Raw genomic sequence first — 16,203 nt, 5'->3', positions numbered from 1 at the left:
TCCCCTGACTCCGCTATTTTTAAGAGCCCTATCTAGCTCTCTCTTGAAAGCATCCAGAGAACCGGCCTCCACCACCCTCTGAGGCAGAGAATTCCACATACTTACAACTCTGTGAGAAAAAGTGTTTCCTCGTCTCCGTTCTAAATGGCTTACTCCTTATTCTTAAACTGTGGCTCCTGGTTCTGGACTCCCCCAACATCGGGAACATGTTTCCTGCCTCTAGCGTGTCCAAACCCTTATTAATCTTATAAGTTTCAATGAAATACCCTCTCATCCTTCTAAACTCCAGAGTGTACAAGCCCAGCCGCTCCATTCTCTCAGCATATGACAGTCCCACCATCCCGGGAATTAACCTTGTAAACCTACGTTGCACTCCCTCAATAGCAAAAATGTTCTTCCTCAAATTAGGGGACCAAAACTGCACACAATACTCCAGGTGTGGTCTCACTAGGGCCCTGTACCACTGCAGAAGGACCTCTTTGCTCCTATGCTCAACTCCTCTTGTTATATAGGCCAACATGCCATTCGCTTTCTTCACTGCCTGCTGTACCTGCATGCTTAAGAAAGTCATCTGTTGGAAGCTTTGTGCTCGAAGCAGAAGGCTAAAAAGCAAATAGAGGCTCTGAACTGAATATATTAAGCCAGAGCTCCTGAAAATGTTTAAAGGGTTTGGGGGACATCTTTATCAGGGGATACACATTGAGTTGACTGAAAATCAAAATCACACTATTTGGTGGGCCATTCAAAAGAATAAGGGTCAACCCTTGATCTGTAAGGTTGCTGAAGTCATGTAAATATATTTGCTCTCTACCTTTGGATATAGTCCAAGATCATTTGAAGAGTAATTATTTGGGCAGGTCAGCAGCAAATATCTGGTTACCGGTATTCTCTCTGGGTGTAGAGAAAAAAAAGAAAAAATAAGGGAATCTTCGCAGTTGTATAAGACGTTGGTGAGACCACTTTTAGAATATTGTGTTCAGTTCTGGGCACCATGTTATAGGAAAGACATTGTCAAGCTTGAAAGGGTTCAGAAAAGATTTACGAGGATGTTGCCAGGATTAGAGGGTGTGAGCTATAGCGAGAGGTTGAGTAGGCTGGGTCTCTATTCCATGGAGCACAGGAGGATGAGGGGGGGGTTCTTATAGAGGTGTATAAAATCATGAGAGGTATAGATCGGGTAAATGCACAGAGTCTCTTGCCCAGAGTAGGGGAATCGAGGACCAGAGGACATAGGTTCAAGGCGAAGGGGAAACGATTTAATAGGAATCCGAGGGGTAACTTTTTCACTCCAAGGGTGGTGGGTGTATGGAACAAGCTGCCAGAGGAGGTAGTTGAGGCTGGGACTAGCCCATTGTTTAAGAAACAGTTAGCCAGGCACATGGATAGGACAGGTTTGAGGGATATGGACCAAGCGCAGGCAAGTGGGACTAGTGTAGCTGGGACATTGTTGGCTGGTGTGGGTGAGTTGGGCCGAAGGACCTGTTTCCACACTGTATCACTCTATGACTTAAAAATTAACTAGTGAGGAAAAATGGAATCTGGGTGACAAGCCTTCCAATTGAAGTGTTACACTGACAACATTTATTTTACAGTTTTTATTTGATGTTAAAATTCTCATATCTGGGTTATTGAGAAAATTATAAAAATGTTAAAGATCAATTGCATTGTATTAAATATCATTGAGCTATTTGTTTTTAAATAGTCATTTTATAATCAGATACATTTTGATTTACCCCAATCGCAATGGGAGCTTCTGAGAACTTGTACAAGAAAAATAAAGGAAGACTTGAAACTAAAAAGTATTTTTTACCCTGGCTTGAAGCTGAATTTCAGAATTAAGCATGTTAAAATATGGGCTTTAATCAGGAGGATTATTTGTCATTCCTAAACTCATCAGAACTCGTTGCTATATGTTTGTTTTTCTTGCCACATCTTGTTGAAAGAATAAGCAACTTAATTTCTCCCTCAATTCTTTTGATCTAACTTTTGTAATGAGCAGTTTAAAAATCTTTCCACATTCATGTTTGGTGAAAATGTGTCACCTTATTCATTCTTTTGATTATAGTATCTCTTAGTACTATAAATCTATCGTTCTCTGGCTTGTACGAAGAAACTGCAACATAGATTTTTGCAAAAAATAATTTTTTAGCGCCCTTCAATTAGATAGATGCTTTTATGGCTGGATCCCTTGTTGGCGTTTTATTGTTGATTTTGTTTTGTGAAGTTCTGACAGTGAAATAAACAGCCAGTTTGGTGAGGGCTATGATCATTTTTGGATTCTGATGTGAAACTGGATTAGTCCAATGCTGGGATTTGAAAGTTAAAGGTCGATTGGAAATTTACAAACTGGTACATGTGCAGGCAAAGTTTTTTTTTTTCTCCTCCCAGAAGGGTTTTTTTTCCAGGATGTAGGACTCTTTGAAGAAACTGGATGATGTAATGGGATGCCAGATGGTATGGTTTTCTAAAGGGGTAAACACAAATGGACCAAGAGGATGTTTTCATTGAAGTTTATCTTGTGAAATTCTTTCCAAATTGATTAAGAAGGAACTGCAGATGCTGAAAAATCGAAGGTAGACAAAAATGCGGGAGAAACTCAGCGGGTGAGGCAGCATCTATGGAGCGAAGGAAATAGGCAACATTTCGGGTCGAAACCCTTCTTCAGACTGGATCAGTCTGAAGAAGGATTTCGACCCGAAACGTTGGCTATTTCCTTCGCTCCATAGATGCTGCCTCACCCACTGAGTTTCTCCAGCATTTATGTCTACTTTCCAAATTGATGTTACCACAGCACGGGTAACATCGGTTTTAGAAACAGTAAACTTAAGTGCAATGAATTAAGGCAATATTTGACCAACAAATTTTGCTGTGTGATGTATTTATAATCTAATTTGGCAGAATGTATACATTTTGCACAGTCTCTAACTTTTCAAAATGCAGTGTTTTATCTAATTTCAATCAACCGATCGTAGCATTATGATTTGTACGGTTCTGCATCAAAAGGAATTTTTTTTCCCAAAAAAAAGTAACATGTTGTTCACCCTTCTACAATAGTCTGTTAGAGCATAGTTTTAATTTGTGGACTTGAAATGCTAACGTGAGTATTTTAAATTCATCTTGCATTAAAGATCTGGAATTATTAACTTCACCCTATTAATTTGTATATTTTGTAAATTGCATTCTGCCATTGTTCGGAGTTGCATTATAATGTACAAATGCGCTTTCCACCCGAAAAATAAAAATACAAACAACTGAAGAGCAGTTCGATGGTTATTGTTTGTGTTCACTTTGGTCTTGCTGTTTTGAAGGATATGGCACCTAATTCTACAAAATGTTGCAAAAGAACATTTGACAAAAATGCTTCATTTTGGTGCACTTTTGTATAATCATTACAAATTCAGGGGTTCATGATTTAGGGTAGAGATATTTCTAAATTGCAGTATCTAATTTGAAGGGTTGTATTTATGAAACCCCCTCTTTCTATTTAGCAGAAGGAGAACATGAAGGAATGTTTTTTTTAAAAAAAGACAAAATGTTGGAAATGCTTGGCAGGTCCAGCTTTGCTAGTGCAGAGGGAACAATTTGCCCGCATTACATATGGGTGAGGTACAGTAGAAATGACCAATTGTGATACTAACAGAAGAAGTGAGTTCCCTGAAGTTTTTGAATTTAATGTCAGAGTTGGAAAAGCTGGATGTTGCTGAATCAGACACTGAATGGTGTTTCTCGAGCTGGTGTTGGGCTTTGGTATATCAGTGCAGGAGGCCGCAGGCATGTAGTTTTAGTTTTAGACATACAACATGGAAACAGCCCACCGAGTCCACACCATCACAGGGAGAACGTGCAAACTCCGCAGTCTGCACCCGAGGCCAGGATCAAACCCGGATCCCTGGTGCTGTGAGGCAGCAACTGTGCCACTGTGCTGCCAAAATTAGGTACCTGGATAGTAGAGAGCAGGTAAAATAGCTGGTTTGGGAAGTTACCCGAGGTGTGGGTTGAGACTGATGAATAAACCATTAGTGTGGAGGGTACAATCATATCAAAGCATCCAACGGGAAGAAGATGATGTTTGTTGGTGTCATCACATTGAGAATTAATGGAGGATGAACTATAACCGTGGAGGCTAGTGAATTGAAAGGCAAAAAGAGGAAGGAATAGGCTGAGACCAAAAGAGCAGTGAATGGGGCAGACACTGTTAAAACCCCTGTCAATGACAGTGGAACAAAATCCTAGGTTGGGTTCTATTGTCCGCCCTTTAGTCTTCAACAATTCTCCTTCCCAGTTCCATGTTACACCTCTCCAGAGCTGCCAAGTTTTGTCAGTATTCTAGTACCAGAAAGTCAGTATTTTGCTGAGGAGATCAGTATTTTTACCCGTTGCCATTTTGCTGATTAAAAAAAAAAAGATTATTCTCTCTGTCTCTCTCTCTCTGTCTCTCTCTCTCTGTGTCTCTCTCTGTCTCTGTCTCTCTGTCTCTGTCTCTCTCTCTTCTCCCCTCCCCCCCCATAGAGCTTTGTTTAAATTACCACGCACTAAACTGACAGCGCTGTTTAAAGCTGAAGCGGTGTACATCCGTATTGTTATCGCATTTCCGTACAAAATATGGGAAATCCGTACTACATGGCAGCTCTGCCGCTCCCTTTACCTCCTCCATTCCCACCATCCATGGACCCTATTCTTCCAGGTGAAGCAACATTTTACTTGTACTTGTTCAAATCTAGTGTATTGCATTGCCCATCATGGCCAATTCTTGTGTGAGTATATAAATAGTATGTGATGAAGGATGGATGCCTGAAAAAAAATGTTTTCGTCTGTCTCTTACAATGTTAACTGGCCTAATATTTTATTTTCCTAGTTTCTAATTCCTCATAGCTAACCATTTCAACTATGCATCCCATTCACATACTGACCTTTGTGCCCTGAGCCACCTCCACTGTCAGAGTGCGGCCACGTTAACTGGAGCACCTCATATCCTGCTTGGGTAGCTTACAACTCAGTGGAATTCTCCAATTTTGGGTATCCAACCCCAACAATCATTGGCTAAACAATTTGCACTTCTTATCCTCTTATCTCGCAACCTCTTATCTACTTCCCATGTCTGGCCCTCATCCACCCATCTGCAGATCAAACCCCACTCATTCATCACTTGCCAGCCTTTATCCCATCACCACCTCTCATCTAGCTTTCTCCCCACTACTACAAGGTGAAGTCTGAAACGTCACCTTTCCATGTCTTCAGAAGATGCCGCCTGACCTGCTGAGTCTCTTCGCCACATTGTGCCTTATGTTATTTCTTTTCGTGATTGTCAATTTGGTAGTTTCAAAATTCCGTTGTGAAGAAAACAGTCGCACAACACACAGAGCCATGTTGTAGTTATGAAATGCACACAGCTTTAATACTCCAAATTTGCCCACAAATTTCAGCATTTTTGGAAACACAGAAAGAAATACAAACAGCACAGCTGAATTTTCTTGTTACGAAAGCAATAGGGTAAATGGCCAGCTTGGACAGTTCCTGGAATGCTCAGCGGAATCATTAAACTAGGTTGGCAGAAACAACAGTGAGACACAAAGGGTCCCGACTGAAACATCACCAGTCCATGTTCTCCAGAGATGCTGTCTGACCAGCTGAGTTGCTCCAGCACTTTGTGTGTCTTTTGTAGCAGAAATGTCAGCTTGGTTTTGTAGCTACAAACACCGTGGCGGTATAGTAATAGTGGTTACTGGTGTCGCAATCAATTTTATTGTCGCTATTAATGGAGAGCCGTGGTTATATTTTGCTTTGGAATTTGTGTTTAGTAAACCTCCATCAACAGGTAGAAAACTCAGTTTAACTATAGAAAAGAAACGGTGGTAACTGAGCCTAAACGAAAAAAGCACGATATCCAGCTGACCATTTAACAATCAACTATCACAGTATTCCATCATGATGGCCGAACACAATCATCACACAGTGTAAAATAGCGTGCAAAGTAACTTTGAAAGAGGGCTGAACAACACAGTTTTTCTGAAAAATTTATTATACCGATTTCCCCCCCACAATTCGTACCTCATTGTCCAACAAAGCAGAGCCTGAATAGTGGAGGTTAATATAGCAGAAATGTCATTTAAAAACAATATTGATTGTTCATGATTAGTGGTTGAATGTTACATCCTTTATCAATCATTCTTCATGTACATATTAAATTTGGTATAATAAAACGACATCGAAAATGATGAAAACCACATACATTTGTCAAAGGGCACATTGGCAGTAAAATAAAAGAGTCACCAGCATCTGAATTGTTCCTAGTGTATTACTAAATTGGTCCCTACAAATCCTACACCACACCACCATGGATGCTCCCCACTTGCACTTGCATCTTTGCTCTCTCTGAAGAAAGGTCCTGGGTCTGCACTTGAATTGGCAAGGAGAACTCGGGTAAGAGTCACATCTGCCTCCCTTTACTCACCAACTAGTGGTTTCTTTGGCAGCTCTTGTCCAATCCAGCAATAGCCTTAGAAAAAAACAAAGCATGAGGCTGGGGATTTGGCTGGAGTGAACGCCTGAGATCATAACTTTAATAACACATAAGTTATAGGAGCAGAATTAGACCATCCAGCCCATTAAGTCTGCTTCCGCCATTCAATCATGACTGATCTATCATTCCCTCTTAACCCCATTCTCCTGCCTTGTCCCCATAAGCCCTGACACCGTTAATACTGTTAAGGAATCTTAAAATATTGCTGGAACAAGGGATATTTTTTTTTTTTTTTACAAAGTGGCTCCAGGAACTAAAATGTTCACTGCAGCTCCAAATCAAAATCCACTTCCCTTCTACCATGTACGAATGTTCCATAAGCAATTTCAATTTCTTTATTAATTATTGCACATATTTCACACATGGTGGAAATTTTAAATAATGGCTAAAATCTTAAAATACTATGGCACCTAACATTAAACATATTGACTTAATGAACATCGGCCGGGACTTTTTTTTATTTAAAGGTGGTCAAAATACAATCGCAGATCTTACAAAAAAAAACCCACGGGTTTATCAGCACAGATAATATTTGGCAAGCCAATTTCTGCAGCCCATTCGCTTTTCCTATTCACAAAAACAGCCTGCGAGTCTTCGGAAAGCCTTCCCGCCTATTTACTTTCGCAACAGTTCAGTCCTGACGTTGCATCACCACGTTTTGGACGCATCTTTGCCATCAGTGCAACAAACAAACGCAATTAACAAACCTGGTCAGTTTCAAAGAATGCACAACTTCTGCTTTCCCTTCCCAAACTCAATTCTCCCCATTCTTGCCCTTCCACATAAATCAATTATTTTGGCAATCTTAAATTCGAATTCACAAATGCCCGTAATTTTCCTTACTTGAAATGATATAAGGTAGAATTTTTTTTAATCAAATTCAACTCCTGAAATTCTTACACTCACAGTATCATATCTAACTAGCAGTGGTGGATCATGACTCAGGCATGCCGGAAGGATAGATTTGACAGCAAATGGAACGTACCCAGTGATAATTTGCATTGAAAATTGCTCACATAATGGTTAATGTTTCTCGGAATAGCCAAGGACGGCCAAAACTCACTAATATTAAGGTGTGATGGTTCTCAAGTCATTCACAGTGGTTTTAAGCATTTTGGCAAATGCCATGAATGCCTGGATCAGAAATAGCATCAGCAATTAATAAGTTTAATATTGCTGGGACCAACTACTGTATTACAAGTTGTTTATTAACATTCTTCAAATGTTCGCTTCATGCTGACCTTGGACGTGACCATCTCGGCAAGTATTACTGTGCATTAAAACCAGCTTTATCTGAAAGATATTACTCATGCCATTTTTTTCAGTTGACCTCATAAAAAAAAGTTTACAAAAACATCCTTTCAACTTAAGAGATCTATAACAAGGTCATACTTTGATCTCCCCATTACTTTCAACCAAATATCTTATGCATGCTCGAAGTCTATATGCCATAGAAAATAACTTGAAGCAACTGCTGTACTCTTCAAGGGGGTTAATGTGCAACAATTTCATGCACTTTTATCTTAATAGTTTGGGTGATTTTCTTACTAAAGTGCGAGACCATTTGATTAAGGAATGAACCGCACTTTTTTTTGTCTTGGAAGTTGATTCATAAACATGCTGGTGAAATTGGAAATAAGATGCTGCACAAATGTTATAAAGGTTCTTGGTTGTAATGGTGGAAGATGCAGTCTGCATTCCACTGCAAATGAAAGTTTAGACTGGAACTTGTTTTCCTTTGACAATTTAGAACATTTTTCGGAATTATCCATCAGCGTTTTGAATGCATACAGAAGAGCTTCAATCACCTCTGTCATGTCAAGTGGCTTTAACGTATTAACTCTTTATATGTCCAAGACTGTGTGGTGTTGTTGCAGATAGTTTCTAAAAGGAAATCCCAGAGTCAGGAATGAAAAAGCAAGTTCAAAAGTTTCTCCATGACAGCTCTGGGTTTTTGTGAGACATTTGGATGGAAGTCAGGTCCAAATCACTGCCAAACGCATGAATTTTAAATTCAATAGGAAGATAGCAAGTGGCCATAATTTCCGGTGCCCCATTTCAAAAACAAATAGAGAATCGCTGAGGTGTAAGGTTTTCTCACAGCAAGCAGATGAGATTCTTCCCTTCTTCAATTTCTTCCTGTACTTTATCACTCGATGTTGCGATTTCTGCTTGGGCTGATAACACCGCACAAAGGAATGTGAGGACTGTTCCACCAACTGCTGTGTAAAAGGCCCAGCCCAGAGAACAGGCACCTAACTGGTAAGGTGAAACGTCTGGTCCACAGTAGTCCACCACCTTCTGAGAACCCCATCCGGCAGGATGCAGGATGAGGCCAAGAATTAGAAAGAGGCCTGAAAGAAACAACAAATGAAATGCATAAGCATACACCAGATTAGCACGGTATGGCTGATCAAGCATTGTGGATAGTTTTTAATGGGGAAAACTCATAACTATTGAAGCGTTAGAGACCCAGGTTTGATCCTGACCTCTGGTGGCTGCCTATATGGAATTTGCACTCGTGCATGAAATTCCATCTACAATAACTTTCCAGATATGCATTAAAATAATTGTGCTACAATTGTAATTTAAGTAATAACTGAAATTCTTGTTTAAAATATGTAATGCAAGATTCTGTTTTAATTGGTCATATGACAAAAATCTACTGTCGGATAAAATCGCCCTAGACCAGTTTAGTTTAGCGATACAGCGCGGAAACAGACCCTTCGGCCCACCCACCGCGTGGACCAGCGATCACCCCGTGCACTAGTACTATCCTACACACTAGGGACAATTGAGAATTTTTCCGAAGCCAATTCATCTACAAACCTTGTAAGTGTTTGGAGTGAGGGAGGAAACTGGAGCACCGGAAGCAAACCAACGCAGTCACAGGGAGACCGTACAAACTCCGAACAGACAGCACCCGTACTCAGCATCGAACCCGGGTCTCCAGTGCTGTAAGGCAGCAACTCTACCGCTGCGCCACCGGGCCGCCCCTAATTCATAATGGGTCTCTCTACATAATGTGACACATTTTAAAGAATCAGGAATGTCTACAGGGAATCATGCGCACAATGTTATCCCTCAGTGCCCATACAAACAACTCAAACGCATTTGCTACCATACTAGCTCGAAAGGATGCAAAGATTTACAAGGATGTTGCCATCACGTGAGGGCCTGAGCAAAAGGGAGAGGTTGAGCAGGCTAGGATTATATTCCTTGGAGCGCAGGAGGATAAAGGGTGATCTTATGGAGGTGTACAAAATCATGAGAGGAATATATTGGGTAAATTACAGAGTCTCTTGCCCAGGGGGGGATCAATAACCAGAAGACATAGATTTAAGATGAGGAGGGAGGGGGGGAGAGAAGCTTTAATAGTAACCTAAGATGTAACTTTTTTTTTGCACAAAGGGTGCTGGGTGTATGGAACGAGCTGCGGGAGGAGGTAGTTGAGGCAGGTAATATTGCGACATTTAAGAAACATTTAGACAGGTACATGGATAGAATGGGTTTAGAGGGATAAGGTCATAAGGAATAGAATTAGGCCATTCGGCCCATCAAGTCTACTCGTCTACCCTGCCATTCATTCATGGCTGATCTATCTTTCCGACCTAACCCCATTCTCCTGCCTTCGCCCCATCACCTCTGACACCCGTACAAGTCAAGAATCTATCTATCTCTGCCTCAAAGATATCCACTGACTTGGCCTCCACAGCCTTCTGTGGCAAAGAATTCCACAGGTTCACCACAGTCCGACTAAAGAAATTTCTCCTCATCCCCTTCCTAAAAGAACGGATATGGGCCAAGTGCAGGTGGGTGGAAGACGTGCAGATGGGACATTGTTGGCCGGTGTGGGCAAGTTGGGCCGAAGGGCCTGTTTCCACACTGTATCACTCTATGACTATGACATCATCAGTTGAATCAAGAAATCTGGAACCTCTATTCCCAACAGCAAGCTGTGCTTGAAACAATTTACTTCTGGGAATTTGCATTTTATCAACTAATAGAGAACACCAGGCGCATTAGAAATATTTGGCATTGAAGATCAAAAGGATGTAATTAGCAGAAATTAACGTGGAGATTAATCTTGAGACAGCATAACAGTGCAGTCTGAGCTGGCCCTGAAACCTATGAGTGCGTGCAAGTGGTTATGTTAGCAGTTTAGTAACCAGGGACTTGGACTAATAGACCAGAGAAGTTTCACCAAGGAAAGAGAATTTGAATTTCATTTTAAAAATCAAAAATCTGGAATTATTCACTGGCATAATTAAAATGCACACAAAACTCTCAGATTATCTGTAAAACCATGCTGGAGCAGTCGTGTTCTTTGGGAAGGAGACTTATTCTGACACACTCCACCCACATATAAATCCAGTCTCAGTTAATATAGTTGCTGTCCTAGCAAACCCTGTTAAATTCTGCTCCAAATGAAATTGATTGTGCTGGTGATAGACAGAAATCATGATGATTTAAAAAATCCATCAGCCTTTTATTACAGGTGATAGGAGCAGAATTAGGCCATTCGGGCCATCAGGTCTACTCTGCCAATCAATCATGGCTGATCTATCTCTCCCTCCTAACCCCATTCTCCTCCCCATAACCCCTGACACCCGTACTAATCAAGAATCCATCTCTGCCTTAAAAATATCCATTGACTTGGCCTCCACAGTTTTCTGTGGCAAAGAATTCCACAGATTCACCAAGAGTCAAGAATGTTTTATTGTCATATGTCCCGGATGGGACAATGAAATTCTTACTTGCTGCAGCACAACAGAATATGTGAATGTGTAAACATAGTGCATAATGGGAAAACAAAGAAAAAGTTCAATAAATAGCAAATATAGTGGAAATAACAAATAATAGTTCAGAGCTCAGAGCTTATTCGATGTTGTGTTTAATAGTCTGATGGCTGTGGGGAAGAAGCTGTTCTTCCCCACCCTCTGACTAAAGAAATGCCCCCTCATCTCCTTCCTTCCTTTAATTCTGAGGCTATGACCTCTAGTCCTAGACTCTCCCACTAGTGGAAACATCCTCTCCACATCCACTCTATCCAAGCCTTTCACGATTTGGTAAGTTTCAATGAGGTCACCTCATTGAATCAATTGGTCATTTAGATTGGGCCTCATCTTTCAACTGGGCAGATAATTGGTGTAATTATGATATAGTTTCCTTGGTAACGGAATTGTAACTGAATGGAACATTTACACATTAACCTCGTAAAGACACATTAACAGAAGCTGCGGTGACCATTTATCACAAAATGAGTCAACTGTTCACTTCCAATAAAACCAAACGGTTGTCTACACAGTTCCCACATCTAGTAATTTATCAGCTACAAAGATAAACAATTAAGCACTAGCTTTCAACTTCATGTTTCCTGTACAGTAAAATTTAGTTTAGTTTAGAGATACAGCATGGAAACAGGCCCTTCGGCCCACCGAGGTCACGCCAACCAACGATCACCCACACATTAACACTATCCTACACACTCGGGACAATTTACAGAAGCCAATTAACCTATAAACCTGCACGTCTTTGGAGTGTTAGAGAAAACCAGAGCACCCGGAGAAAACCCACACGGTCACAGGGAGAACATACAAACTCCGTACGGGCAGCACCCGTAGTCGGGATCGAACTCGCATCTGTGGCGCTGTAAGGCAGCAAATCTACCGCTGCGCCACCAGGTCGCCCACTAAAGGACCAACAAACATAATGTTTATTTTCTAAGCTTGCATTCCTTCTCAATTCTTTGTCAGAGAGAAAGGACTAAACCACTTCTTAGTGGTTAACCTTCAATTAGTCTCCGTGGGTTGAAAGACCTAGAAGACCAAGGTCCTGATGCGGTCTGACAAAGAACTTAACACTATTCAAGGGTTTCATAAAATTATACAATCTTGCAGAAAAGATGCCTTTTGGGTTAAGGAGCTGACAAACCTGTCGCAGTGAACCCACCTTCTTGTACTTCACCCACAGCTCTGCAATTGTCCCCCTTTCTTTAAATGGGAATTTAACCCAATGCAGAGAGATTGAAGATCAAAGTTACACTTAGTAACGGGAATACTGCTCGTCAGGGATGGGAGAACTAACTTTGTGTCCCCTGAACATAGAAAAAACGGGCTAAATAGGAAATGGTATTGCAATAGTGCACGTTATTAGTGGATCTAAAAGAATAACGCTGTGCGACGTACATTTTTGGAGATGTAAAATAGAATTAAGTTCATAACATACGCTTTATGTTTCCACACTTCTTGCATTCTTGCAAATAATAACACAGATGATAACTCGGTCAGGTCATCCCGTGCTACCCGCCCCACGGTCGGATAGTCGGCGACTAAACCGTCTTCCCCCACCTGGTTTGCCAGGTGAGGAGGGGGCTGTGGACCCCCAGCAGGACCAAAAACAAGACCTGTCAAAGGGCAGATGAGCTCCTAGCGAGCCAACGGCCATCCACACTTCAGTAGAAGTTGCGATCACTGTCGTACACAGCATTGTAAGGCACCGTGCCCGTTGATGTTGTCAATGATGAAGATCATTGATGACTTGATATTTTTCATTCCTGTCGTTTATCTAAACATCATGCCATGTACGTATGTAATAGAGAGCACAGGCATTTGGGCAGTTAGAGAAAAATGTCTTGTATGATCTCTGAGGTTCATGTACACTGTCAGGTCAGGTCAGTCCATCGCACACTTGTTATTCCCTTATCATGTACTGTATCTGTCCACTGGATGGCTCGATAGTAATCACATAATCCAGTCATTCTTTCGCTGACTGCATTGCATGCAACAAAAGCTGTTCCCTGCACAATAAACACGTGACAATAAACTAAACTAAACGAAACTCAGACTCCCTACCACAAATTCCAGCTGCACTATCCGCTGCCTCGGGAAAGCTGCCAGCTAATTCAAGGATTAGTCCCACCCTGGTCATTCCTTCTCCCTGCTCCCATCAGGCAAAAGGTGCAGAAGCTGGAAAGCGCACACCACCACCAGTCACAGGAACAGCTTCCCCCCCCCCCCTCTGTTATCAGGCTTCAGAACGGTCCTCCTATAGGCTAGGGTACTGTCCGATTCACCACCAACTCAACGCAGTCATAGTGCTTTGGCCATGGAACTGATGCGCTACAATGCTGAGAACTATTTATTTATTTATTTATTTAAAAAAATATTTTTATTAGAAGCAATGTACAATAGTATAAACCGCAGAATAATACATTTATTGTACTGCTTCCATTTTGATTTTAACAAAAATGAAATAGAAAAAGAGAGAAAGAGCAGGAAAGAAAGAAAGTGAAAGAGAGAGTGCGTGTGTAAAAATAGAAGCCCTAAACTACCGAAGAGTGTAGTCACAGAGTGAGTAAAAACTTAAAAAGATAAAAAGACAAAAACGAAAAATAATTTAAAAAAACCCCAAAATGTGTTGATATACCTACTTCATTTCTCACCACACCCACCATCACCCTGTCCCTAAATCGGTATCATTCCAAAGTTGTGTTGCACCATACTATCCTTGTAATGTATCAATGAAAGAAGACCATATCTTTGAAAATTGCTCTGATTTTCCTGCTAAGGCAAGTCTCAAGATGTAGCGTCTCAGACATGCTTGTGATCCACATTTTAAGAGTTGGGGTAGATGCATTTTTCCAAAATTTAAGTATGCGCTACAATGCTGAGAACTATATTCTGCGCTCTGTATCTTCCCCTTTGCTCTACCTATTGTACTTGAGTTTGACTTGATTGTATTTCTGTAGAATACTTATTATCTGATCTAATTGAATAATATGCAACACAAAGCTTTTCACTGTACTTCGGTACATGTGATAACAATAAACCTAAACCTACATATTGGCCGTGGACTTTATAGAATGCTATGAACTCACTGAGTTCACATACATTCCACTGACAAGGAGGATAAGATACCAAAAGATATTTGGACAGCTTGATTCTATTCATGTATAGTATTATCCAATTTGATTGGATAGCATGCTAACATACATTTTTCATTGCAGACCTTTGAACTTTCTTTCATTGGGCTTAAGCAGACTTCAATGTTATATGTGTAAGAAGAAACTGCAGATGCTGGAAAAGATAGACAAAAATGCTGGAGAAACTCAGCGGGTGAAGCAACATCTATGGAGCGAAGGAAATAGGCAACGTTTTGGGTCTGAAGAAGGGTTTTGGCCCGAAACGTTGCCTATTTCCTTCGCTCCATAGATGCTGCCTCACCCGCTGAGTTTCTCCAGCATTCAATGTTATATCTTTGCATTAATTCTACCTTTCATCTGTGCACTGCGCATGGCTTGATTGCATTCATGTACAGTTTTTCTTCACTGGATAGCACACAGAGGAAAGCCTTTCACCGTATCTCGGTGAAAATAATATTCCTAAACAGTGAAGGAAAACTGCCCAGCCGCAGAGAGGTTTTATTGAAAAACTTGGTTCAGACAAAGAGATGGGTCTGGCAAATTTATTCTGGAAGGAGATTTTTTTTTAAATTTGAAGTGAATGTTTTTACTTGGAATGCCAGGATGAAAATGATAGGGATGAGGCTACACACAAACACAGAAAGGTAATCTGTTAGTGGAAAGATGATCATTTATTTATGCAGACTTGAATTGCTAAAAGAGCACCGTCGGGGACTGTAGTAATGTTGAAAGATTGGATTCCACCGTTAGGGGTCGGGAGAGATTTTTAGCAACTGATATTGACGACACTGGGCCTGTACTTGCTGGAGTTTAGCAGGATAAAGGGGAAGCGAATAGGGAAACGCCTGCACAGAGTGGACATGGAGAAGATGTTTTCATTAGTGGGAGAGTCTAGAACTAGAGGTCATAGCCTCAGATTTAAAGGACATTTCCATTAGGAAAGAGATGAGGAGGAATGTCTTTAGTCTGAGGGTGGTGCAAGCTGGTGTACTTCATTGACTTCTTTCTGTTAGGCAACTGGTCCAAGTAAGCAGGGGCGGAAATCGCTATCACAACATGGGGGGGACACAATTTCTTGGTAGCCGCATGCGCACACACGCGAGGCTTCGGAGGCTTCGGCCGTGCGCTGTGGACGGTAACATCGGGAGCTGACCTGGTTGGTGACCGACTCCGAACTCCAGCAACAGCAGCTTTGTCCGCCCCGAATCGTGGGGCTTGAATTGGCTCGATCGCGGGGCCTTTCATCACCTGGCGTGGCTTAAAACCGGCTGCGGGATCTTCCATCGCCCGGCGGGGGCTTCAACATCGGGAGCCTCGATCGCCTAGACGCAGCAAGTTGACCGCGGGTCGGTGATAGATCCCGCAGCCGATTTTAAGCCATGCTGGGCGATGAAAGGCCCCGCGAGCGGGCGGATTCAAGCTCCGCTCTATGATCTTTTCTCCACCAGGATGTCACCCTCCTCCAATCACCGTGCTGTATCCTCAGTCCCACCCCCCTACTTCCACCTCTGACCAACACCTCCCTCCTCCAATCATCGCGCTGAATCACCAAGTCCCGCCTCCCCCCCGCCCCCCCCATTCTCTGCTGACCGACGTCTCTCTCGTCCAATCGGTGTCCTCGATCATCAGTCCTACCCCCACTGTCACGTGGAAAGCGGAGATTTTTAATAGTTTTTTTCACCAAATTTCAAAATGCGGATTACAAAACATGGGGGGGGGGGGGATTTACCCACATCTCTCAATACATGGAGGGGGAGTG

At 41.7% G+C, this 16,203-nt stretch overlaps 1 protein-coding gene across 1 annotated transcript in view; it reads right to left on the bottom strand.

Moving 5' to 3' along the window:
• Positions 1-5,367: 5,367 nt before the first annotated feature.
• Positions 5,368-16,203, bottom strand: part of lhfpl2 (LHFPL tetraspan subfamily member 2) — a 202,189-nt gene continuing 191,353 nt past the window's right edge. Inside the window, exon 4 of the mRNA XM_033018602.1 lies at positions 5,368-8,874. Within this exon, the coding sequence (XP_032874493.1) occupies positions 8,618-8,874 (257 nt within the window). The 3' untranslated portion in view covers positions 5,368-8,617. The remainder of the gene's footprint in view (positions 8,875-16,203) is intronic.

This window comes from Amblyraja radiata, chromosome 3 (assembly GCF_010909765.2).
Source record: "Amblyraja radiata isolate CabotCenter1 chromosome 3, sAmbRad1.1.pri, whole genome shotgun sequence".
Lineage (NCBI taxonomy): Eukaryota > Metazoa > Chordata > Chondrichthyes > Rajiformes > Rajidae > Amblyraja > Amblyraja radiata.
Note: the sequence above shows the minus strand (reverse complement) of the source record. Positions and strands in the feature narration are given on the sequence as shown.